Below are 26,492 nucleotides of genomic sequence, written 5' to 3' on the forward strand. Positions count from 1 at the left end.
GCATCTGTGCCGGAGACCAGTGTGAGTCAGGCTCGACGAGATGATGAGCAGACAGACAGAGAGGGAGACAGAGAGGAATCGGGCCTGAGCGAGGGAGAAGTGATCTTGATGTGCAGCCAGTAATGTGGCTTCATCACAACGGAGCTGAGCAAGTACATAACTTGTCAGACAGATACACTCACACACAAGAGCGCGCACACAGACACACACACACACACACACACACACACACACACAGCGTAACAGCAGAAGGTCAAAACTCATGCAGAAGCAGATTTATCTTTCTGTCTGATAAACTATTACTTTTTGCACTTGTACACCTCAGTGCAGCACACTCGGGACCGTATCTCCCTACCACACACTTGCCAGGCGGAGAATAAATGCAGAAACACGAAGAGATGGCTCACCCTGAAACTCTGTACTTTATTGGTCTTTTTCATGAGATCTTTTGGCAACTCTACAAACAGCTTTATATCATGTGGTACAGACTGCGTTACAGCTGTAAATTTAGGGAGCAGCTGCATGTTTGTCATTCTATACACAGACACTTCTGTTTCTTTGTCATGGTCGGATTCCCTGCAACACAATCTGTTCCTCATAAACTGAGCAACAATCTTTTATCATAACATCTTTTTTTTTTTTTTACTACCTGATTTGCATATTTTAGGAGAAGCCTTTTTTTTTTTTTTTTTTTTTTTTTTGGAGGACACCCCAAACTCCCCTTGAGTCAGAATGAGGGTGATCCAAACAAACATTTTACATTCCAAAGCCAACGAAAAGCTTTGAAATAATCCTCCCTCACTGCACTCAAAGCTTCCCTGCTGCTATAAATCCATATAAGACCATCAGCGTTTCCACATCGTAGTATAAACTGCATTCCAGTGCTGCCCTCGGAGTGTCCCCTCTTTAAAAAAAGACAGACAAGACACTCCCCAGCATGAAATCCATGTCAAGATACTAGATTTTGTTTCTCTTCTTATGATGGTCTATTTGGAAGGGCATGTTCATTCATTGGATATCTGCAAATCTCTTTAAAGGTTACCATCCAAAGGCTAAACGTCAGCCCCCTTAAAACCACGTAGACACAAATGCATGCTCCCACACTCTTCCATGTACACACAAACAGACCGCTTCCTCAACCAAAATCTGTGAATCTTTATTCAATCATTGGCCATGTGGGGGTAGGGTTTACTAGGCAGGATCAAAGCAAGCTCAAAGACAGAACTAAATGACCAAAGGAGCATGGTCGGGTGAGCGATGTGTAAGTACTCTGGGGGGAGACTGGGGGCAAGCGAATGGAAGAAGACAAGTAGAGCCAGCTAGCGACAGAGAGGTCAGCTCGCTAGTTTAAACCCAAGGCTGTCTGCGTATTGTCATAAAAACACTTCATATGGCGTCCCAACCACATTAAACCCCCTCGATTTATAGGCCGGTCACTTTATTGGGTCTCCAAAATGACTCCAGCCAAATAGGCTCTTAATGAAACATGGAAGCCCAGTGAGAGAGACCTATGCAATGTATGCAGCGTCACTGGAGAGTAAGATATGGCTGTGCTTTGATATGGCTGAAAGAAGCTTCGTCAAGTAACCCATCTGAAATCTTTCCGACAGTGATTAATAGTTGGTGGCATTTCCGTCTTCGAGTCTGACACAAAGCCTTGCCATGACTCAGACAAGCTACAAGAGACAGAAGCACTCTGAACCACAAATGAGATTTTGATATTCACCACAGACTAAGCTATTACAATCTGTTTAATATCACCGAAAATCCTTGGCTGTGTATGGTCCTTTCAGTGCAATTCTATCCTGTTTTGTCTGTTGTCGTGCGCCCACCCAATGATAGGCCTTTTTTTTGGCCATAGTTACCGCCAGACTTTAGCTGGGAAACTGTATACTCAAGAGGATAGGTCAAACCACAATGAGAAACCGCAGAGCTCGGGCTGTTCAATATTGCCATATATATATATATATATATATATATATATATATATATATATATATATATATATATATATATATATATATATATATATATATATATATATATATATATATATATATATATATTGTGTGATGATAGACAAAAATAATGTCCATTGCTTCATATTATGTTCTATCGTTTATTTTGCTGTGCTGCGAATCATACTCTTTATGACAATGTTGTGGCAAGCGGCATGGAATGAGACACAGGGGACAAGTACTCAAAAATGACAGCAAAATACAGCTGTGGTCAATCAAAGCTGTAACAGCCACCTTTAACTACAACCTATAAACAAGCACAAAATTATAATGACAACATAAGGCCCCCCATGTTCTCAACAGACACATTATCAAAACTATTTATGCACTGCCTATATCAGGATATGAGATTTTGGTCATATCACACAGCCCTACAAAGAGCTAATAATAATGAAAACAGAAAATACATTAAAACCAAAACCAGAGTTTCGTGTTTATCTCCAAAGAACTTTCTGTCTCGCCATGATACCCAGAGTTACCGTTTCATCATCAGGCCGTGCCCTACGTCTGGGAAATACCTCCAGGGGTTTCTTTGTGTTTGTCTCAGGAAAATGACGCCACTGCAACAACCACAACAAAGCCTGAGGTCTTCATTGCGGATAAGCGGCACTGGAGCCACGGCTCACATGCAGGAAATCATTTAGCTGACTCAAATGTGTGTCAGTGACATGGCGCAGTGACCCGCTCCAGTTATAAAATCGCACACCGAAAATGACTTATGGTGATGCAAGGCCCGGGCGAAGGGAGACGGGGAGAGGGAGAGAGAGGGTTGGCAGAGGTAAATCTAGGTCTGAGGCAGAATCCCCTGAACCGCTCTTTCATGTCAGTGTCATTATTTAATGAAACCCAGAGGAGGTTTCTCATGAGGAAACATTTGTGTGTAGTGGGAAGGCAAGGTATGCTGGAATCAGCAAAAAGAAACTAGAAAAGAACAGCTTCAAGTGCGATGGGGAAAAAAGTTGTGCTAATGGTGGCTGCGTGGGCATGTTGTCATCAAGCTTTGAGAAATAGAGTTGACAGGTTCTTGTGCACAGAAAAAAGATGTTCCATTGGTCATGCATGCTGCTGCCTGCTTTTCAAAGCTGCCCTCGTTGCTAAAACATTAAGACAAAAACAGTGGTAGTCACAATATGCTAAAAAGTTCTGTCTTAGGTTTTGCTGCACCATATGAGCCTATCTAGAGACCCAGCAAAATCCTAGATGCAATCTAGTATTTCCGTTTCAAAACCATCTTGCCCTCCCCCAACTTTAAGAAAATAAGATTTGAATTCTTGATTTAACCCAGCAATGACCCCCCCCCCTTCCTCATGAATGTTGTCTCGCTTACCAGAAGAGGAAACTCTTGCCTCTCAGTCCTCCCTCATATCTTCTTCCTTGTTATAATCAAGACGCCTTTTCTCTCTGTCTCTCTTACATGCACCCACCCACAGGAATTGGACGTGCCAGAGTGCCACAGAGCCAAGTAGCACATTCCAGCAGGGTAGAGCACATTTAGGGCTTCATACGATTACTTAAGTGGATCTTCCACTCAAATGTCACTTTGCATTGGCCTCGACTTCAGATTGTTGTTCGTAGATTTCACGCACAAAAGGAGCCAAGAGCATGTAAAGACAATGAAATGTGCGCCTGTGTGTGTTTCGGCATGTGTATGCTTATCTCGGCTTAGCAGGAGGAACGAGTTCAAATGATTTGCGATGCATTTATCGTGCCCTAAAAGCTTAACACGCATATGCCCAGTGTGTACACACTCGTTTCTCTTTTCGCCCTAGACAAAGGGTCACTGAAAGCAATCAATCACGGGGTGGCACTGAAGAAAAATGTTCACATTCGTCTCTGCAAAAATAATCAATCTTAATCTATAGTGTTCCCTTCATTTCACATTGACAGAGGGAGTGGGAGGAGAAGTAAATCAATGGGAGAGAAATGTGTTGTTGTGATGACGTGGCATTAGGTGTGTGTGGGTGGGTGTTTATGCAGTGACGTTGAGGTCGACACTGACATTCCTGGGAATCCTGAGGCTAAGTGTTTGACCTGAGGAACCTGACAGTAGAGAGAAAGGAAACGAGAGAAAAAGTATTTCACAAGATGGAAAAGAATAAGAAAAAAAAGGAATAATGGCACGTAAGCAAACTGTTTCTCAAACACTGGCATCTGTATTGTAACACTGAGCTTGGTGTTATGTGTCTAGGCTGTGTATGAACTCTACACGCCCTCTGAGTTGGGGGTAATGGGGGTTGGGAGGGTTGGGGGGCACTGTGACTCTCGAAAAAACCACAGCTCCCAGGAGGCTCTAGGGATTTATTGACCACAGGAGCAGTCTGGGAGTCTGGAGCTAACACAGTCTCTAACCAGACCAACTGGGAAAAAGAAGTAGAATTAGTACAGGGAAGGTTAGAGGGGAGTGACGTGTGTGTGTGTGTGTGTGTGTGTCTGTGTGTGTGCTTGCACAGAGGAGTGTTCCTGTGCACTGGAGACAGGTTAACTGCCAGTGTCTGCACACAGCGGAAGACGGGCCAGAGGGCTGCCACCCCAAACATCCGTTATTTAGAGAACAGCCATTGATCTCTTTCCTTCTCCCTCCCTTCCTCTCCTATTCCCTTTTTCTCTCTCTACATCTGTTCTCTCTCTCCCCGTCCCTCACACCTGCTCCCTCCCTCTCTCACCTCCTCCCCTCTGTATCCCAGTGCCTGCCACTTATTCCGCCTTCCCTCCCCTCTACTCTTGCCAAGCTAAGTCAGTCAGCAGCTCGACCACCAGGCAAAATCCCTCTACACTGAATTAAGAATCCTGTTTTTTTTCCCCCTCTGTCCTCCTGTAAGCGGTGGGTCTGTGCAGCAAGGAAGCTAAGTCAACTCAAGCTAGCCTGATAGCTACGTAAACGGCATGCACAACATGAAAACTTGCACTCTCTCTCTCCCCCCCCCCCTCTTCCACTTCCCAAGATTGTTTTCCCACACAATCAATCCCCTTGCGTTTCTGCAGAATGATGCGAGTCGCAGGAGACCTGTGTTTTTTTCGCCATACAACCACCAAGTGGGAGACTCCCCTGCCGGTTTGCAATAGCTCACTATTCGGGTTCTCTTTCCCACCGAAGCTTTAGAGTGTGGGGGAGGGATGGTATCCTGTCAGAAAGATCTAGGAATTCTCTGTGTGAGCACTGAGTACAGTGAGGACTCAGTGAGGAGAGAGGCCGGTACACTGAGGCCATTGTGAACCAGCCAGCCACCCACACGTGGTGCTAGGCTAGCAGATACAGATACACTCTCATGACTGGAGGGACGAGAACTGTGTCCCAAATCTTCATCTTACAAACACTATTCACTATACTCCACATTAGCGTGCTGTTTTGGCAGTTAATATCCAAAAGACATGAATGCACCTTACTATCAAATGAATGTCAATCATACTGTGAGTTTGGAACGGGGCTGCCAATTACAATTAAAAAAGAGAAAGCAACATCTGAAACTGCTTTTCTTAATTTCCTTTGATCAAATTTAATATGCATTGTCTTAATATTATACTTAATTTTGTCCCTTTTCCTGTATTATGGAACTGGGTGACGAGCTAAGGGCTCATTAGGGACAATACGAGAATGCAACAGAAAACAGTTCAGTTGAACTATTATAAAACTCATCACATAGTCAGACCAAGATGCCATTCTTCGGTGTAGCAGTTGGGTGGTGTGTTTTGTCTGTGCTTAGCACCTACACACACTCGCGAGCTTCTCTGGTGTGACTCTGAGCTTTTCATTATATCAGTACAGCTCATCACAATGGAGGAGTATGTGTGAGCGTGTGGCTTTGCATTATTGCACTTTGCTCATCACAATGGAGGAGTATGTGTCGATGCATTTACGTGTGTACCAGCTCCACTCCCTCTGGTCTCTACACCTCCATTTACCACCCAGGTCACACCGCCACTTTCCCGGTAAAGCGAATAGCTCCTGTGTCGATGGAAAGCCTATACAGCAAGAGAAAATACGAGCTGCCATTTCAAACAAATGCTACTCCCCTGCTCGCACACACCTACGCACGCTGTCAGTCACTTTGTCTGGCAAACACAAACACGAGTTCTCTGAAATTACCGTCTATAAGACATAATGATGTGGCTTTCTATATAGACACAGTATGGTGCCATTTCTCTTTTGTTATGCACGGATAAGTGGGATCAAAGACAGTAGCACCACACTGGGGCAAATGTCAGGTTCTGTTACTAACTACTGCTATAAAACAGTGTGACCATGTACAGCATACAGTTGTATGGTTAAAGTCACATAGTGTGAAGCTAATTGACTCGATAAGAACTGTGCCAATGTGGCTCAAATCAAAAGTTACATGGAATCTATTTCCTGGCAATTACGTGTGGCATCGGAGAGCTGAGTGGACCAAACGTAAGAGATTGTGGATATGACTACATTTTGGAAAACCAGTGTTGACGTAACAAAGATTTTCCCCTCTCTAAGCTCTTGATGTTTATTGGTGATGGAGGTTTTTCTTGCAAGTTGTGTCATAATGAAACTAATCTGCAATCAGGTAGTCTTCCTGTCAGTGTAGCTGAGGAGGGGGTGGTAGAGGGGAAAGTGTATAGATGATGACTAAGATTAAAAAATAATCTGAAAAGGATGTTTCTACAAGAGCATCTGATTGAAGGTAAATATGTAGCAGCTTTTCCGTTTCGTCTTGGAAAACACAGAAGCAAACGCACGTTTAGAAAGCCGAACTGAAAATGTCTTCTGTGAACATCGTACATGTGCACTGTTGTTTAATGGAACTATTTTCACCACACTTCCCAACACTACCAGTATTTTGCATGAAACCACAGGAGGCCATGCAGGAGGCCCCTGCACTATCCCTGGGGAAACCCTGTGCAGGTTTGCGTGCCAGGCATCTCTCCCGCTGGTTTGAATAATTAACTTGGGGCCTGTTTATCCTCTGGGCTTATTCAGAGTTGCTGGACCGTTGACTCACCCTTTTTAATTCCTTCAGGTCTTGGCTAAAAATGGTCGGTGCTGGCTCTTATGGGACTGTGCCTAAACACACCACACACTTTCTCCTCTACAGGGTGTGAAAGGTTGTGGTTTGTGGCGACCAAGTCATTTCAGAAAGAAAACAAAAAGAGAAAAGCCTGCGAGACAAGATGATGCACAGCTTCTCTGATCTGTTCCCAGTTACCCAAAACACGGGGATTTCTGCTACTTTTCTGTGTACTTGCTTCTGAGTGAGTGAAGGGGGTAAAGTATAACAGAGATACAATGAGAAATTTGAATGAACAGGAGTGACCGTAATGGAAAACCTCAGTTGTCAGAACAGTCACAACGTAAAAGGAACACGCTGTTTTTTTCACCATTTTCTATACGTTCACTTTTGAGATGTGTTAAAATTGTACTAATGTTGGTTTTTTTTTTGTTGTTTTTTTTTTTTAAACAGACACAGCCTACACTGAAGGTTTCAAGGCAGCCGATCTCTCCGGGGCAACAGTGAAAGACACTGCCTTCTCACTTTTTGGTAGCCTTATACAAACGACAAGTAGGAGTTGGATTAAGTTGGATCCAAAAACAGTTAACGTACATTTTCTTGAGCTGAAGTCACTAAGAAGAGGGGCAGTAAAGAGCCTCAACAAAATGCCTGCGTTTCAGAATCAATGTTTTATTGACGTGACTGGTAGCAAGCAGCAGTTTTTATTGTATTTGGCAGGCCATTGATTTGAACACGTGCTGATCTCTCTGCTCATCTATATTCATTTGGACACTTAAGGCATCTTAAAGAGACCAAGGGAGAAATGGTTGCTAGTGGTCAGAGATAAACACAGACGCACACTAAAGAAAGAAAATAAAGGACCATTCTTAACATGTTCAGCATCGCTCGGAGGAATACACTAACATTTAACAGCGTGTTGTTAATGTGTAGCATTACTATGTGTGTGTTCAATCAACCATCAATTCTACATATACGGAACATGGGTCAGTATGTAAAGAAAACTTGAGACAGTCGCTTATTGTGCATTTGAACCATATATTTTTTTTACATCTTTATACAACAAAGCTAGCACATTTCCAGCTTGCATTTGAAGTGTGTTTGCTAATGGTTCAACAAAATGCAGCTCTTGTATAGTGTACAACATACCCAAGGACATAGCTCAGCAGCCATTACGGAGCAATCTCCAGCTCTGGTTTCACTTCCCATTAGCCATTCAGAGCCATGACAATACCCAGGGGGGAGACAGTGCAGCCCTGGCTTTTCCCCTTTGCCAAGGCCCTCGCATTAGTCAGTTCTCTCTATGTATACCCGACCAACTCTTCCAGAAGTGTCATGTTTTGCAAGATGGTGTTATTTTTCAGTAAATGTGACTAAAATTAATTTCCCTGACAAGTGTCTCTTCCCGTCTTGAAGGGAACCTTTGCATCATCAAGCTAGGCACAGTGGTCATGTCTAAAAATGGAAGTAACCCTGCCGTGCAGTAGTTCATGTGCCATAGTGACGTGCTGCATTAAGTGGCGTGAGTTAAGTATTACTTGCAGATATGTTTAACGCATTCGTTCAGAAAAATGTAATCTGCAGGTGGCCAATTTGTGTGACTGGCCTGTTAGTGCTCTTAAAGAGTGAAAAGAAATCCTAAAAAGAAATATGGAAATCCATCCCTGCACATTTGGAACACTGTACTGTAATGTGATTGCACTGCCATTATCTTATCCTTGCCCTGTATCCCTGTCCACAGGCCAAGTCAGTCTTACTTTACCTCTGCCCCGAGCCTCTTCCCCTCCTCTTCCCCCACCTCAGGTCCCAGATTACCCATCAATCCCATTTTATTTTACTGGCTCAGACAGCCCACCAATCAGATGGCAGGATGGGGAGGAATATGATAGTGGATTGGCTCGTGTTGGGGGGGGGGGGGGCAGCTCAGCCATCCCCTAACAACAGCAGCGTGCTGTGAAAAGAGTGAGTGAGCATGAGAGACAGAGAAAATCCACCCGTCCAATTTCTCCCTCTCTAGTATTTAGTTCTTCCTCTTCCTCTCTAGTTCTGTACTTGCCTCTTGTGCCAGTGCCCTTCTGTCTTTCTCTGAATCTCCCATGCGCACTTGCTCTGTCTCAAAAATAGTGTTTTCCCCGCTCCCTCGGCTGTCAGTCTGCATATGACTGCTGACTCTGTTGCTCACAGCGACATTGAACAGAGCTCTGCCGAGGCTTCAGCCGTCACACACACCCACAAAAATCCACACACTTGCCTGATGCTGTGGAAGCCGGGGGAGGTCAGGCTGGTTCCTGGCGGAAGGAAACAAATTACACACTGTGCTACACATGCCCACACACTAGCACACAAGTGCATATGTGCTCGCACACATGTATGCACTTGCACACACACAAGCAGCTCAGCTCGGGTTGAACGGGGTCTCTTTGCTGACCTACTTCTTTACTGTCACTCAGAGGCAAACACTGGGCACACTCGTACTCAACATAAACTCTGCAATAAAGCTGCTGGCATGATGGGAGTGTTTAGGATCAAGAGGAGGCTCTAACCCCCCCCCTTCCTGTGGTGAGGAGACAGCAACAAAAAGAGGCCCCCTTCTGTAGACTATAGGTGTTAACAGCCTCAAGCAGCCATCTTATCTGTTTGATTGTGTGTGAGAATAATAGAATGAATGTAAAAAGAGAAAAGCCGAAAGAGAGTGTGTGTTATGTTAGTATTATTATCATCACAAAGGGGCCTTTTAAACTGTCAAATATGTAGTATGAATGCAATAATTTTGTAAGATCACATCTTTAATTCTGTCCCTATGATCCTCTAATGACAGTGAGAGATGCTTTTTCATCACGGCCGTGGACAGCTCACCACCATCTCTATTCAGACTGCTTTCAACCAAAAACAACCTTGACATGCTTTCTTTGCTGCCTTACTTAAAGCAATTCCTTTTAGACTGCCGCTCAGTCAAGATAAGCAACTCTTGGATTATAGTCTATGAATACAGACCAAACCACAAACTCTAGCACAAAAGTCTCTCATCACTTAAAACCCGCCAGACAGTAGTTATACTTCATTTTTGTTTGGCCTGGATAGACACATGTTTGAAATGCAGCCTGTGTGCAGAGTTTCACGCTCTAAAATTAATTGATATTTGGGTGGACCATCTGCATCAGACGCTAGTTAAGTACAGGAGTTTCAGGTGGTTTCCAGATAGAACTTGATATATATGAAGTAAATCAGTGCAGTGTAACATTAATGTGCAGCTGTGGTGCATTTTTCTGAGTTGGCCGGTCTGAGCTGGTTCCTCTTAACTGTCTGCGCGCTAACACCTGTAGCTAAAACAGGTGAATATGAGAGAGAATGTGAGGTGCTTACCAGACATACAAAAAGGGCCTTATCACAGACCTCCAACCATTGCCACACACACACACACACACACACACACACTCCCACACCCCCCGCAGGAAGCCCACAGAGGGGTAAGCATGTGCCCATTGTCAGGGGGTCTCATGAGCCCCCCTGCTCTTTCAGCCCTGACAATAGCTGCATTGATAACACCTACCAGCTATAGAGATACAAAAGGAGAGGGAGAAGGCACAGAAAAGGGACAAAGAGAAACAGAAGGAAAACGGCATTGCAGCCTGTCAATGGATATATCCATTCACTTCCTTGCCGTGCTGAACATTTTTCCCCAATAAGGAACGTGAGGACCTGTGTGAGAGCTACTTTTTTCTCCTCTCATTAGACAAAAAAAGATAAACAATCTACTCCTGAAAAAAGAAAGTGGTGGAGGTAGATACAACTCGATAACCTTGCATTGCATCAGTCCGCCAGTCATTCAATCAACCAGTCAGCCAGCCGCTAAGGGGTGAGGTTGGGCACGCTCAGAATAAACTCAACCAGTGACTGACAGCCGCCTTCATAAATCAATCCATTTGACAAGTTATTCATACATCAACACCCTCGTTTATGGAAATCATATGCAAACTCTGTCGAGCACTAGACGCATTTACACGAGACTTATCCAATTCTCCCACAAGATCGTTTGGCTTTCTCGCAATGTGGAAGAAAAAAAGATTATTTTTATGGCAAGCTTTTCACTAACGAGGGGCGAGAATCATAAACTGCAATGGCTCTGTAATTTAGACACATCCAGACATTTCTTAGTAGAGAAGTAGGAAGACGGAATAAAAGCTCAAAAGTAGCTGACATTCAAACTTATGCATTAAAACCTACTAAAATCTATTACTCTTTACAGCAGCAGAGGTTGGAGAACAATATATTTAAACATCCTCATGATCCTGCAACCACAGACACAGCTAGGAATTCTGGGCCTCATGTCAACAGCTCACTCCGGGCCTGAAACAATAAATATCTAATCCCTGTCATGTTACACGGCCCCTGTGCAGCTCTGGGCCCCCTAAATCGATCAGCCCCCCCCAACCACCCACCATAGGCTGCCCCTGCCCGTGACACAAGTGAAAGGAGTAATCAATGGGACTTAGCGTGTGCTACAGATGCAATAACAAGAGAAGTGAATAAAAGATTTAGAGCTGTGTAAGCATTTATTTATAAAGTTTGTGTGAGAGGATGATTGACAGATGAGTTCGGCGTCATGCTATAATTTTCCTGACATGTGGCGAACGTGCACAATTGTGCTTTCACAGGAACATGACAAAGAGAAAAGGCAAATTAAGGCAAAGACCGCGGGGGTTTGTGTGTGATCAGCAGGAGGGAATGGAGGGGATGCGGAGTACTCAACCAGCTTCATTTCCCACGATACCACCTTGGCAACTAGCTTCACCTGAGATGATATGCACAAGGCTAAATGGTTCTGTTAAATCCTGTAGACACGTTCAGGGTCAACAAGTCTGACCCGAGTAAAAAAAAAAACCGCTCCTGTGATGACTTCAACAACTTCTTGTATTTTCAAGTAATGATACCACAAGGAGGATTCTGTGTTAACCTTATAAACAAGGCCTTGAATTGTCATGTTTAACTATACTAATTCAATGCAATGAGGTACCAAACAATTCTCTTGCTCCAGTTCCAACAACACTGATCAGGAGAAACGGAATGTCATATAAGCCGAAGTCGACACAGAGATTAAAAATTCAATATAGACCAAGTCACTCGATATCACAACAATCATATTTCAACCTCGCTAATCAAATTCACAAGCATGACCTCTGGGGTATATTAAATGTGTATAGAACATGTGTCACCTCTCAAATGTTTTGCAGGGGGAGATATCCATCTACACTGGTAAATACAGCGTAAAAGGTGAGCCAGCAGCAGTCGCAGTAGCTACAACAAATTCGCTCCCCATAAAAATGAGCAGTGGATAGATTTCAGCGTGCAGCTTGCCAGAACCACGGGAGGGAGACTAAATGATTATGTTACAACAACACCGCTCCGGCTCTCCGAAAACAACAATCACGGTCTAGGTAGGATATTGCGGCCGAGTAAAATTAAAGGGGGACTGGGGGCGAGACAGACTGAGGGGAGGGAGAGTGTGAGACAGATTTTATGGAGATCATCGGGGTGTCTGTGTGTCTTGCTGCGGAGGAAGTGGAGTCGAGCAACTAGCAAGTAGCCCGGCCCGAAATTCACACATCCTCTCCGAGTTGACAGAAGGCAGAGGCAAGAGAGAGATAAGCTGCTTCTATGTCCAAGTAGTTATGACAGACTGATCCTGTGCAGAATATGACCTGTCAATCAAACTCTGTTTGGGTCTTTTCAACAGACCAAAGTTAAAACCCCAAACGACAACACTTCCTCCCAGCATACAGTGTTGCACCACTGGGGATGGAAAAAAAACAAAAAAACTGCGCCTGTGCTGTGACCTGTGCAGGGTTAACCAGCAGCCGACTGAGCCTAATGCAGATTGTCAGGGAGATAAGATTACCAGTTAGTGTGGTGGTTAATGGAAGCCACCGCGGCCCTTCATTGACAGTTGACAGGAAAGGCAGGAACAGGGCCTGACCATGGTCACACAAGTACCTCTTTCAGACCGTCACAGTGACATGGGTTCAACCGGTCTCCATGGTCCACGCACATCATCCAAACTGGCTTCACAACTGTCCCGCTGACCTGGATTAAACATGAGACTATCTACTGTGCTTTGATAAGGGGCGAGGCTTTAATGTTGCAGATGTTCAAATAATGTTTAAGTGAGTTCCTGGCTTGTGCAGACTGTCGCAGATCAGGCTCTGAACCACAACAGCCAAAAAGTATACGACCCACATTAACAGGTCAAACGTGCTGAACTCAGTGAATGCACATTATATTCTTATCTCCAGAATGAAAATGCTAAAATTTCTATCAACTAAAGCAAAATGCAGCTTTTTAAGTTCAATTTGCAGAAGTGCTTTAGCCAGAGATATATCTAAAGTATATTTGAATTTAGCTTTATACTACCACATCCCAGGTTTTAAACTAGATTTAAAATCAGATCACACTTGTCCACAGAAATCATATAGAGAAGCCATGAATGATGAGAACATTTCATTTTTCAGATACTAGAGTTAGAACAGCTGCAATAAGTTTCAAGCAACTCGAAAGGTTCACAAATGTTCCCAGACAATACTGAAAATGACGATGCAAAGATATTCTGATTGCCACACATCTAAAAACAGTGTGCTTTACACTGAAGTACACTCAATTTACAATGCAGCACAACTGCTCATTTACAACTCACCTAGACCCCACAGTGCTACACCCAAAGCCTATTTTCTCTGTATTCTGCTGTGTCCAACATCTTAAGCCTTTTTAAAGCCTCTGTTTGTGTGTGTGTGTGTTTGTGTGTGTGTGTGTGTGTGTGTGTGTGTGTGTGTGCGTGCGCATGCGTGCGTACGTGTGTGTGTGTTGCTGTATGACTGCAGATTACACTGTAGCCAGAGAACGTTATGAAACAAAGCCAGGGCTTAGGAAAGGGAGTTCCTCTGCTTAGGGAGTTGTAGTGCAGGCCCAGGAGTCCATTCCCTGGCACAACGGCTGGCACAAAAAAGACAAGAGGCAATTAAGAAATGATTTTCACCTCACAGCTTGGGACAAAACCCTCGTACCTCACCCCACCCCTTTGCCCCACTCACTCCACTATTGCACACAAAGGCAAAGACTCCGAGGCCTCAGGGGCCCAAAGAAAGGGGGGACAAGACTGACAAAATACAGGGGACGGAGAGAGAAGGTCAGCGATGAAAAGAGGGAGTATAATAGTGAGGTAAAGGAAAGATCTTGTGCAAAAGCAACGGTACTGGCAGTGTAGACGGAGGCAGGGAAAAAAGAGTGTGAGAACAAGGTGAATAATGGCGCTGGTACAGTGGAGATGAGGAATGAAGGTGATGCATGAGGGGGCGATTAGATGGCGTCAGTGTAGCTAGCAACCCACAAAAGAGAGAGAGGGAAAGAGGCACCCGCACGTGTATTGCAGACTCTACCAATGATAATTGACCTCAAAGGGAGCCTGTATATAGCACATGAAATAAACGAATTTAGGTCCGAGCAAAAGGAAAAGAAAAAGGTTGCTCAAAAATCATCTACCTTATAGCGCCTCAAGCTGCATGGTCTCGAGCAGGTACAGTCATGTCATGAAGGGGAGAGATGTTTAGTTGGCTCCTATTGAGTCACTTGGCTAGCTGGTAGTCATCCACAAATTAGATAACTTCATTACTGGATATATTCTGTCTGACTCAGTCTTTCAAATAAATCAATGAAATGATGGACAGTATAACAAACAACATAGATTGAGATAGAGAGTTTCTCACACTCATACACTGTGTCAAAGTTATCAACTATCGGTGATTTAAAATGCTATACGATAAACTTCTGAGTCAAAGCTATAGTTCCATCACCACACATGCAGCCCACCCTGGTTGTGGCCAGTACTTAATGTCGTTTGGGCCTGTTGCTGGAAAGACTTGCCATTTCTTTCATGAGCATATTTTTCCAACCTGTATGAATATTATGAGCTGATATAAAGTCTAAAGACAGCCCTTTATAGGCTTAACCACATACATGGTTTATCTCTTCAATGAAAGGCATTTACATTGTGGGTTTAGTCGTTCAGGTACATGGGTAAAATCAGTTTGTTTTGGGTTTAAGTGTTGAGGTTTTGAGATATTCATATGAATTCACCTCAGGAACACAACCAGAATTAAACGCAGAATTACAAACAACTGTCATATATGACCGAGTGATATGAGTAATATGAAATTCCACTCTTGATTTCAATGAGTGAACGACGGGGGTGTTTTGGTCAAAATGAATATGACTGTCGATAATGGTAAAATAACTGATCTACTGTCAGGAAACTGCGAAAGTGCATTAGTTTCTTTTGACTATTGAAATTTACCTAACTGACATCCCAACAACAGCTGGGTAATACAAGAAATTTAAATGACTAAATGAGGAACATTTTGGGGCGAAAATGCACATTTTCTATTCTCTGAAAGGGTTCAATGATTATCTATTTCTCTTATCAGCTTTAACATGTGCTTAGAGGAAACACTTCAGTCTTGGGAAGCAATTAAAGTGTTACATTTGTAGATTTCTATTTGAATAAATGGAAAAAAAACAGCATACTGACTTTTGTACATACATTTTCCCCGTCTCAACTACATTTTCTCAGTTTCATGGCTACACACTTTCTCTAACTCACACAATTGCATGACAGATTAGTAACTTCCCCAGAGCGCAGCCAGGAACCAGATGCTCCAACAACAATCTAACTTTACTCTTCATCTAGTTCCACACCCTTATGAGCTAGCACTGAGACAAAGAGGAAGAGATGTTTGAGTTGCTCAGAAACCTAGTCAGCATGTCAGTTTCTATAGAAACCTGGGGGTGGGAGGTATAACTCCCCCAAATCATACACAACAGAGGCATAGGGGAGAGAATAACGCATTTAGGGGGATACACTCTCTAGTCACCATAGTAACTTCCTGCTAGTTGGATTACAAATGATGTTTACCTATAGTTTGTTTCGATTTTTTCGAACTTGCTAACCAACACCTGCATTACTCATTTCAAATGTGTGAAAGTGAGCACGCATGTAGGACAGTCAGGCTTGGATACAACCAGTGGTTATCTCATTTCCTATTCACATTCTCAAACAATTAAATCTAAAATCAGCAAAGGCTTGCGTCAGCCTTTGAGATTTGCATGTGCTTTTTCAAGGAGCTGCATTTTGTAAAGAGTTATTTTGACAGAGATAAGTACACAGGCCTCGGCTTTACTGCCATCGCTGTGGATATTCCACTTGAGATGGTGCCTAATTTGATTATTTCTATCCTCTTGGATTTCTTCTCCTTGACGATCACAGGTTGTGATTTCCAGGGCTGGCCCTCTCCCCCCCAGGCCTTGTGATGTTTGATCCAGGGCCAGGGGAGGCCGGCCAGACATTCAGCCCAGACTCTGGCGCCCTTCCCTCAGTGTACCATGCACTCTAGCTCCCTGCTGTGAGGCCTGGAGGAAATCACGCAGCCAGGAGAATTATAAAAGCCCTCATCTATTGAGCAGAGGTTAAAAACAGGGGGAACAATACCTTTGACTCACACTCTGCTTCTCTCTGTGGAAAAACTTAAAAAGCGCCTATCGCTAAAAGAAAAAAAAGAGAAGAAAAATCAATAGGTAAAAAAAGAAAAGAAAAATCAATATTCCTGTACTGACTCTTGTCAGTTCATACTGTTTTTCATACTGCTTTTCATTTATGGGAATAAGAATAAGAAGAACCCCAAGGACAGCCCTTAAAGTGCTTCATATAACAAGATGACGATGAATAAACATTTAATACTACAGCAAATATAAACAATTCACTATAAATAAATAAAAATGTTTGGCAACATCAAAAATAGATGCATTTAAAAAATTTGTTCAACAACTCTTAAAATCAAATTTTTAACAAAAGGCATTGCAGCAAGGACAAAACTGCTATGTGCAAAATGACAAGCCCAGAGGGCAAGATTATGCGTGTGCATACATGTTAGTATGTTGGGGTGTGTGTCTGGCAGGGTGGTGTTAGTGGGGGTTAATTCACACAGCTGTGTAAGATCAAACTGGAGAGGATTCCAAAGTTTCCTTTGGAACAAAACGGGTGGAAGAATGCGAGATGCCGAGTGGGAAACCAAAAAGGAAGCTACAAGAACCGCCAACAACCTAATCATGTCGCTAAGCAGTCTGATCTTTCAAGCAGTTGATTATCACATGCAAACACACATACTCAGTAAAATTAAAACTGAGCGCAAAGACAAGGGAGCAGATCCTGTCGACCGTGGCTCCTCCTCTGCAAAGGCAATTTTGCAGCTAAGCGAGGAGAAAATACCCCCGCTTCTTCCGTCCTCTCTCTAGCGCTATCCCACAGAAGGCTCCCAGCGCCTCTTTCCTCCCTTTGTAGCTGCGCTGAGTAAGAGAATGAGTTGAGAGGGAGGAGGTGAGAGAGATAGAGTGGAACAGAGGAAAAAAAATCCACTCAGTATTCTATTACAAGACAAGAGGGGGGGGAAAGATGCGTTTCTGGTGGCGGTTGGAGGATGGGGGTGTAGGATAGGTGCAAACAGAATGTGTATATATATTGACCTGCGAATCAAATAAACCGTTTATTCTTCCTCTAATAGCCCTCAGCCACCCACCACCACTACCTCCTCATTCCTCCCGTTTTCTCACATGAGAGCTGACACAGGAACCGACAACTCAGCAGCAACACGGATACCCTTCCACCAACCATGTTTCAGCATTAGAAACGTGCCCTTGTCCATCCTCCAAATACAGTTTTGTGGGCGGCGTTGGTACGAGTGAGAGCCAGATGCAGTTAACCACCTTTACTGTTACCAGTAATTTTTCCTCTAAATAAGTCGAGAAAGCACAAGCTATACAACTGCTATTGCCTGGAATCAATAAGCTTTGTATAAACCCCTCTTTGCACCACGCCAGTGAGGGTTGAAAAGTGGAGATTAGGCAGCAACAGTGGTCACCCAGCCACTTTGCTCCACTGGCTCATTACTCCCCTGGTTGGGGGATGGAGGAGGGAGGGGAGGGGCTGCCATCCTGAATTAAGGCCTCCCTCGCAAGGGGCCAAATGCTCGGTGAAAAGGGTTGCATTCGAGAGCGCTTTCACAGAAGGGAGGTCGCCGTTCCACAACTAGCCATGCATGTTGGAGAGCCACAAATGACTGTTGTGAAAAAGAGGGATAATGATAGTCAAATACAAAAAAAAGTTATCACAGGAAAATACCCTCATGAGAGATTAAATGATTCATCGGCCAAGGCAGCGCTGTGCCAAAGAGGACCTGAATGGAGTGGCCAGTGGCTCGTTGGCAGGAAGAAACAAACTGCTCCATCATAAAAAGAATGATTCATAGATTGCTGCACTTGGTAGAAGGCTCGTGAAACTGCAACACATAACAAGAACAGTTATGAATGTACACTGAATGTATTCCCGGACTGAAATCTGATGACACTGTACTCCCAGCCATGTTCATAGAAAAATAAGCATATAGCATTTTCTTAAAAAGGCCAACAAACAAACAGCTTCAGGATTTTCTAATCTTAGCATCGCAGTCGAGACATTTTATGATGTTGCCTACAGAGTCTTACTGGCATATGTTTGACAGTGAAACTGTGGTGTTCCGGGCAGAAAGAGAGGGAGTAATGGAGGATCGATACTGACTGAGCCTCTACTCTGTTGCTTCATCCCCCGAGGCTTAATTCACTGGATGTGTAAAGACGACGGTGTCACAATAGGGGATCAGATGGGATTGACCACAGGATGAAAATGTAAGGAGTGTTTATTAAACTGATGTAGCTGAGATGAAGAGTGGGGAGAGGGTGAGCAGAGATCGGTCAAGAGGTTGTCTAAGAGATGTACATAATGGTCATTAAAAGCTAATGCCAGACTAAGCTACGGTAGCCTGGTGATTCAAAAATGGATGAAAAACAACCTGAATGCCTCCTATTTATGCTTACGGAGCTTAAAGGGAAGGGGCTAAGCTGAAATTTGAACTAGAAACAAAAGGCACCTGAAGATTTGTGCCATTTTAAAAAAATAAATAAATAAACAGAAAGATAAACAAAAGGTAAGGTAAATATAAATACTCAGTCAATTCTTTTATTTTGGTTCTACTATTGCTGAATGTCCTTCATGAGCCCCCATAAAGCCTGCAAGGCCAAACCAAAGACAAAGCTAAAGTGTTGATTCAGCTTCATAGGGATCCTGAACAGATAAGCTGTGGCAACCACTCACTCATTCACACACACACACACACACACACACACACACACACACACACGCACGAGTGAGCATGTGTGTTCTCTCCACACACACACACACACACACACACACACACACACACACACACACACACACACACAGCCTCTCAGGGCCTGACCAGCTGTCTCACTCCCCCCATCTTCATCCAAATCCACAGGAGCAGGAGGATATAAATCACTCGGCAGAATGAAGACGCGCACGGAAGGAACGCACGTGGTGTACGTGATACAAACACACACACACACACACACACACACACACACACACACGCCCCCGCTTGCATTGGCTGTCCACAACTGCACTGTGTCCAACCGTGCCTTGTGTCCAGCTATTGGAGCATATGCTGTAAAACACACCTACACAGGCCTACGCACACACTGCTCGTGACATACCGTACAACAAAGACGGTCACGCCCAGTTTTATGTCATTACTCTTGCAAATAGCCTACACTGCCGATATCCGCGAGACACCTTCCAATGTTGGCTTTAAAACCGGTTTCTCTCACCCACTGACTGCAGGTGCACACCTAAAGAACTTTGCCTGCGTGTACGTGTGCCCTGGTGCCAGCTAAGAGTCGGAGATTGTGCTCAATGTCAACAGCTGATAAGAGAAAAGGTCATATTGCATAACAGGAGTTTGTGCCGTGTGTGTGACATAATGCCGTAGAAAACCGACGCAAAAGGAGAAAAGGGAGGCAGAGACAGTAAAGGGTAAACACGGAGAGAGTGTATTTATGCCGGAGAAAAAAGCTGAGTGGTGATGCATTTGGCCACTGAACATCCATCGCCGGTCCAAATTGAAGCCGGCAGCTCACAGAGCGCCTGTAATGATGCAGTAAACTCTCTGTTGGCAAAGCTGACTTTATTTAAGGAAAAAAAAAGGGCTCCCTTCTCCTCATTTCAGCACTAACTTAATAAATACATAAATAAATAAGGCTGAATTAAAAGGAGGTTGGGCTCGCCAACTTCACTCCCAGAAATTTTTCTGGCAGTGCTTGTCGAGTCAGCAGGCCCTGCGAGAGGAGAGATGAGGCCAAAGGGACGTGAGGCTGTGCCTGCAGCGTGGGAAGGTCTGCTTCCTCCTTGCTTTAACACAAAACTGTTGAACGTGGGGGACACGGGAACTGAGGCAATGTTTAATTACCTGACAAATTCTAGTCCAGTAAAAATGAAGACAAAGAGACATAAGGCTGCGGAACACATCTGGCTATGAGTTATGCGTTTTCCTGTTGCTTAGAAATGGTATATCGTATGCTTTATGTTTTCTCTGAAAAGTGTGAATGACACAGAAACTCTTGGTTTGCATCAGTTATTTTCCATTGTGTGTAAATTGCTGGCAATCTTCACAAGGACTTTTTATATTCTTGGCAGTTACTTTTATGCCACGCTGATACAGTTTGGCACCGTAATCAAAGTAGCCCTGCTTTGATTTTTCCCCATTGGTGAATTAAAAAAAAAAAAACAATAAAGTAGGGTGATGTTACTTTCAAATTAAAAAGCATTATCCTCTGTTGCCTTTTGTTTAAGGCCCCTGCCACATCCTGCTGGTTTCAAACTCATCGCTTTACATTCTGCATAGGTATACATTCACATAAAAATGATCTTGTCTAAAGCAAGGCTGACAAAATGAACAAACACATGTGGAAAGCACTTTTATCTTTTACCATTACGTGCCTTTCATAGGAGCCACGTGGAACGTAACCATAGTGAACGTGGTCAAATAAACAGGCAGTAAAACGTTGCTTTTGCCACAGTACACTTTGGTTTGCCCTGGTAGCCATAGTGACGGGGAGGTTGCAAAGTGAACCCTGCCATGTTGCACACGTGAGGAGAGGGGAGCTTATGAAAGAATAATTTGCATTGAAACATAAGGTTAAATGAAGCGGATTGAGGCTCAGGCACGGTGAAAAAACAACCCTGTGACCCTCTCTTCATGGTCCTACATGAGGCCCACATTTCATTTGGACAGCCCAAGAACTAGAGAGCGAGACAGAGACAGAGAGACAGGGAGATAAAGAGAGGAAAAGGAGGAGAGGAGGGGGAGAGTCTGTGCCCCCGCTCTCTATTTTTGTTTTCTCTTTTTGTGCACGCTCAACGCACACACTCACAGTGCAATGGATTTTCAACTTGGCCCTCATCAGTTGTGAGCCTGATGAAACAAACACTGACAGCCTCTTTACATTTGTAAAGGCCCCTGCAGCAGCTGTGCTTGTCCCACACACACCATGCATGCACACACACACGCACTCACACACACACAACCTTTGAATCAGAGGCCTAGCCCCAGCTGGGGCCTACAGGAAGAGCCGACTCGCACAAAATGGCCCTGGCTGCACTCTGCCGCGCTCTCCTGCTATTCTCGCTTACACGCATTCGCATTCACAAACACACACACACACACACACACAGTATGTGTCATGTTTCGTTAGACAGAACAACACTGCCGTACATTAGCACTTGCTACCTCAGTCATTACACAGCATCTACCCTCAACCGCTGCCCTGAAAGGCACTGACAAATCAAGGATATAAACCAAGAAAAATGTCTCTTAAAAGAAAAATCATTTTAAAAGGGAGCAGAGAGAGGAAGTGTGCTCGCCGGCTCCAGCAATGTCACTCAACCTGACATTAGTGACGAAGCATCTTTGGGAAAAAAAAAACTGACGGGGCAATTTGGCTTCTCTTTTTGGTTCCGTTCACAATGGTAGCAATCAATTCTAGGAGAAAATGGCAATTGCCTTGTTTGCTTTTATTAGGGACTCATTCCCCCTTTTTCAATCATTTTATGACTGATGAATTTTAATATCAGTCGCAGATAGTGGGTGTTTGTTGGGTGCAGAAGGTGGGGGTGGAGGAGTAACAACTCACATTCATGTTTTCGGGGGAAATGGTTAAGCCAAGCATGTATAATTGTCTTACGCTAATTAAGGGGGGAGGGGTGTGTGTGAGAGGGGGAAAGGGGGGGGGGATCAGTAGGGCCAGGAGTCCTGTCTCAAGCCTGGAGGGGGGGCCTGGGGATCTGGACTCCTCCAGGTTGTTGTATAAATTCATGTTTGTGAGCCTTATTTGGTCCAGGCCAGACTTTATGCATTAACTGCAGCTGCCGAAAACACATGACAGATGTGACACGCGCACACACACACACACACACACACACACACACACACACACACACACAGGACAGAAACATACATCCTGCAGGCAGACAGACAAACCATTTCCCTAAGCCTGAAGTTCTTATGAATAGAAAGTTATGAATAGACCAACTATATAAAAAAAAGTCCATCCTATTTGTGTGTGACATTGTGGGCCATCATAGTCTGGTTAATTTTAAGTGGGGACTTTTGTTTCAGTCATCCTTTCTTTGGCACATCCTATTTCCTCAATACAAGCAACTTTTTTTATTTTCAACAAATGGCAATTAAAATATAGCAAAAGTTACATGTCAATGTAACTGAATCTACTTGCTTATTGGAAGGGAAAAGTCAAAGTCACAGTTGAATGTTCAAAAAAAGTCAGCTCTGACTATGACAGGACACTAATATAGTACAAATGTTACGCACAAGAGACTGGGCTGTATGTACCATTTTAAATGTACTTGTTCGTTCATTTTAAACATCCGTCTGCTTTTCAAGGGGGGCTCACATTTGTGTTGCTTTCTAACAAGTAAATGTTGATGCCCACACATTTTAGCACATTATGACTTGTGAGAAATATATGTTGCCCATAAGATATACAGATGTGTTAGAACATTTTTTTTTTATAGGAGGTGATTTTTTAATACCTTCTAATAAAAATCACAATATGCAGCAGACCGGACCACAGAAAACATTGCAAAATTAGTTAAATAAAAGCTCAATGGTATGTTCCCTATGAAATATTTTTTTTCTTGACACTGGATCCATTTATTCATACTTGTACCGGGACGTTTACAGCTATTATGAGGCTGACACCATGAGCACAAACTTAAAGAATGCCATTCAGAGACTATGCTTTAATTGATTACAAATAAAATGCATTTAATTCTCTGTACTTTAGAGAAACCGTAAGCTCCACAGTTGAGTGAAGATGCATTCAAGAATGCATGGAAACATCGCTCTCAGTATTTAGTCCAGTTGTTCTCTTGCTCCCACAAACCTGTTGCTCAGCTTGACCTTAACAATTTCTCTCAGCGCAAAATAAACGCGACAAATTGTTCCAGTTTGCGATTGATTCCGTAACCAAACTGTCTGCAAGGAGTTAACACACTTTTAAAAAGACACTCCACGTGCTGTGTGTGTGGGGGGGGCGGTGGTTAGCTGACTGCTGACTCCGGCTTCAGAGCATTAAGACATGATATGCCTCGTGCAATTAAACGCAACAATTTGCCTATTAGGCGCGTTACGATAATTCACAGCTACAATCTAAAAATACGTTTTTTTTTAAAAAAGTGCGACAAACTTTAAAAAAGCCCAGACGGCTCAGAGGCCCCGGCCGGCGTGTAGTCTTCATGAAAAACGATACATGGTAACTTAGTCGAGTGATATGCTGAGCCATTCACACTTTGCAAGATTAAACCTCTTTGTTTCATTCATGAGGGAGGACAAATAGGCGTTCACCACACCGAAGCCTAACCCCCCCACTACAATTTAAACCAAGCTTAAGCTGAACTATTTTATTTTGCAGCCCCTTCCCCTATACATTCACCAGTGTTACTTGGAGAAAGAAAATGGTTGCTTCTTGGTACCGTTTCATACATGAGCCTCTGCAATGCGACTGAACACAGCCTCTTTAAAAGAGATTGCCTCGTTCAGAAACACTGTGCTCATAACCACACAGACCACGTTAATGCGCAGTTTGATGTGAATTCGGTAGCTGGAGGACGAGACCCAAACGCCTGTAAGCTAATCCCCCGGTAGTACTGCAAAAAAAAAAAATGGAGTTATCCCTCAGCGGGGCTGCTGCAATATCTGCTCGTTCAGAGGTCACACGGAGACCTGCAAATATGACGGAGAGCCCGGCGGACTTCTTTATGGGAAGAATGATAGCAAAGACAACAGCACAACAACAAGCCCGAGAGTGTCCACAGCACCCTCCCCCTCAACACCGTTTCAAGTGTTGGGAATTGACCGAATATGCTGAATTGCATGACCCCCCCTTTCCTCCTATCTCTCCCTTACTCTTTATGGAGAAAATTAAAGAGCCACAACAGTCCGCGAAACATGTCGGTTTGTCAGCCCCGCAGAAGAAGAAGAAATAAAAACCCCACACACAAGCAACCAAACAGACAGAGCACTATCTTGAATATAAACTCTATACATAAGCTTCAACATGAGAATGGTTTATAAGAGCTCAGTTTAAAGCGGAGATGAAATGCTCAGCATGGGACGAAATGGAAGCCGAAATAGCTGAGCCATGGCCGACAGGCTTGTCTTCACGGCTCTGAATAGGAAGCGAACAAAAGCCTTTTTCTGAAAACAGTTGGCCAAGTCGTTTAATTTAAAACCTTTTATAGCTTTATCACGTAGCCAGGGTGCACCGTGCATGCCCCCATCACGCGTTAAAACGAGCCAAAATGAGCGAAGCAATCTCTTCCAACCGCCCCCCCCCCAACCTAAAAGCACCCGATGTTCAGATAGACCAAAACATGTCTGATGTCGAAGAAACGCTGCAGACAGTGAATAAACATAGCTGTCTCTTTAAATGAAAAAAAAGCACAATTGTTAACACGTTGAGGCAACTTATAGTCGCTACCTTTTAAAGGATGACCCAAATAGCACACAGGCTCGCCTGATGGTAACCTTCACAGTCAGGAATGAAAGTTTACGCTATTTAGATGAGCAAGACAAACTTGAATAGAGACGAGGTTGCATTTTGGGTGCAACGTTTAAGCAAAAGATGGGTTTGTACTTACGTATTTCTTTTGAATGATATTCCTCTTAGGTCTTTCCTTGCTCATTATGCAATCCCCCAAAAAATGTTTGGCTATAGAAAGAATGGCCACATGAATTTTCTTTCTTTGACTCGCCTCTACGGAGCACCACCAATGACGATTTAAATCCCCGGCTCTGCTGGAAAAGCTCGCTTTGCAGAATCCTCCCTCGGTGTTTCCCCCTTAAACTATTCGGATATAAATCCCAAAAAATTCAAGGGTCGACGACGGACAGAGACGGACTGAAGCCAAACTCACTCGGGGATAACATAGTCAAAACAAATGCACAACAATAAGTTCCATTCGGCGAAACAGCTCGGCTTCTCGTCTCGGCGCACTCGCTCCCGGCTCTTTTCAAATACATCAATATGCTTGAGGTGAGGTCGACAAGTTACATCTTTGTTTTGAGGCGACGATACAGTGAGAAATTAATAAATAAAATTAAAAAATAAAACGGTAGGTGTCACGTATTTTTCTTTTTCAGCTGGAGCCTGCGGTCGATCGGAGAGCTCTCCAGCAGCACTGCTCTGGCGACTGAACAGAGCAGCTCCTTTCTTCCTAGAGGTTCAGCCTATCACATGCTCCCCCATTCAGCGGCAACTTCAAAATCTCAATGAGAAAGAACCCTGATCACAAAAACGCTGCCGAAACAGCCTTTACCGTATTCTTTCGTGGACTTTGTTAGGATTTTGAGGGACAGTTTGTGGTGATCTTGCACTAAAAGACGCGTTTTAACTCCTGTAATGTTAGTTTCGAGGCTTCCTGTGGCATTTTAAAGAGACATGGGTGGTCACTGGTAGTTTTACACTTCCCCTATGCTGGTAGTGTTTTAAACTCTGTGTTATCATAATATTCCCATGAAGATAATGTGTTTATAGTCTGAGCACATGAGCTTAAGAGGATTCATAAGATGTGTTTTTTTCAATATACTGTGTTGATAGTATTTTTTTAAAGGGCAACAGTCATTTCAGGCTAAAAGAGGAATTCTTGAAAGAAGCTATAGGGGACAAAAAAGCAGTGGTTCCAAATTTGTATGTAAATGACAGCCCCCAACCCCCACTCTTTATACCACCCCCACAAAGTTAAACATGAAAGCAAAGACTTGCATCTTATAAAATGTGCTTTCAGGAACCCTTCATGTGAGGAAACTTTAGTTCGGTGGGTATGTTCAAATTGAGCATGGGAAGCTTCAACTCGGTATGATAGTAAACTAAGCAAAGAGTGTAGTCAGTGTTAAAAAAGGTCGTTTTTGCACATGTTTCCTGGGCTCATTGTGAAATACATTAGCAATCAGATTAAGCTCTTCCCTCTGCAGCCCCACAGGGGAACAGCCTGAGG

The 26,492-nt window shown here is 43.6% G+C and overlaps 2 protein-coding genes across 3 annotated transcripts in view; one reads left to right on the forward strand and one right to left on the reverse strand.

The window, feature by feature from the left end:
• Window positions 1–25,704, reverse strand: part of jarid2b (jumonji, AT rich interactive domain 2b) — a 104,427-nt gene extending 78,723 nt beyond the window's left edge. The window contains exon 1 of the mRNA XM_051391387.1: window positions 25,137–25,704. Coding sequence (XP_051247347.1) covers window positions 25,137–25,181 — 45 coding nt within the window. The 5' untranslated portion in view covers window positions 25,182–25,704. The remainder of the gene's footprint in view (window positions 1–25,136) is intronic.
• LOC127358389 (nuclear transport factor 2) overlaps window positions 1–26,492 on the forward strand; it is a 232,593-nt gene that overhangs the window by 76,988 nt on the left and 129,113 nt on the right. The window lies entirely within an intron of this gene.

This window comes from Dicentrarchus labrax, unplaced genomic scaffold (genome assembly GCF_905237075.1).
Source record: "Dicentrarchus labrax unplaced genomic scaffold, dlabrax2021, whole genome shotgun sequence".
NCBI lineage: Eukaryota > Metazoa > Chordata > Actinopteri > Moronidae > Dicentrarchus > Dicentrarchus labrax.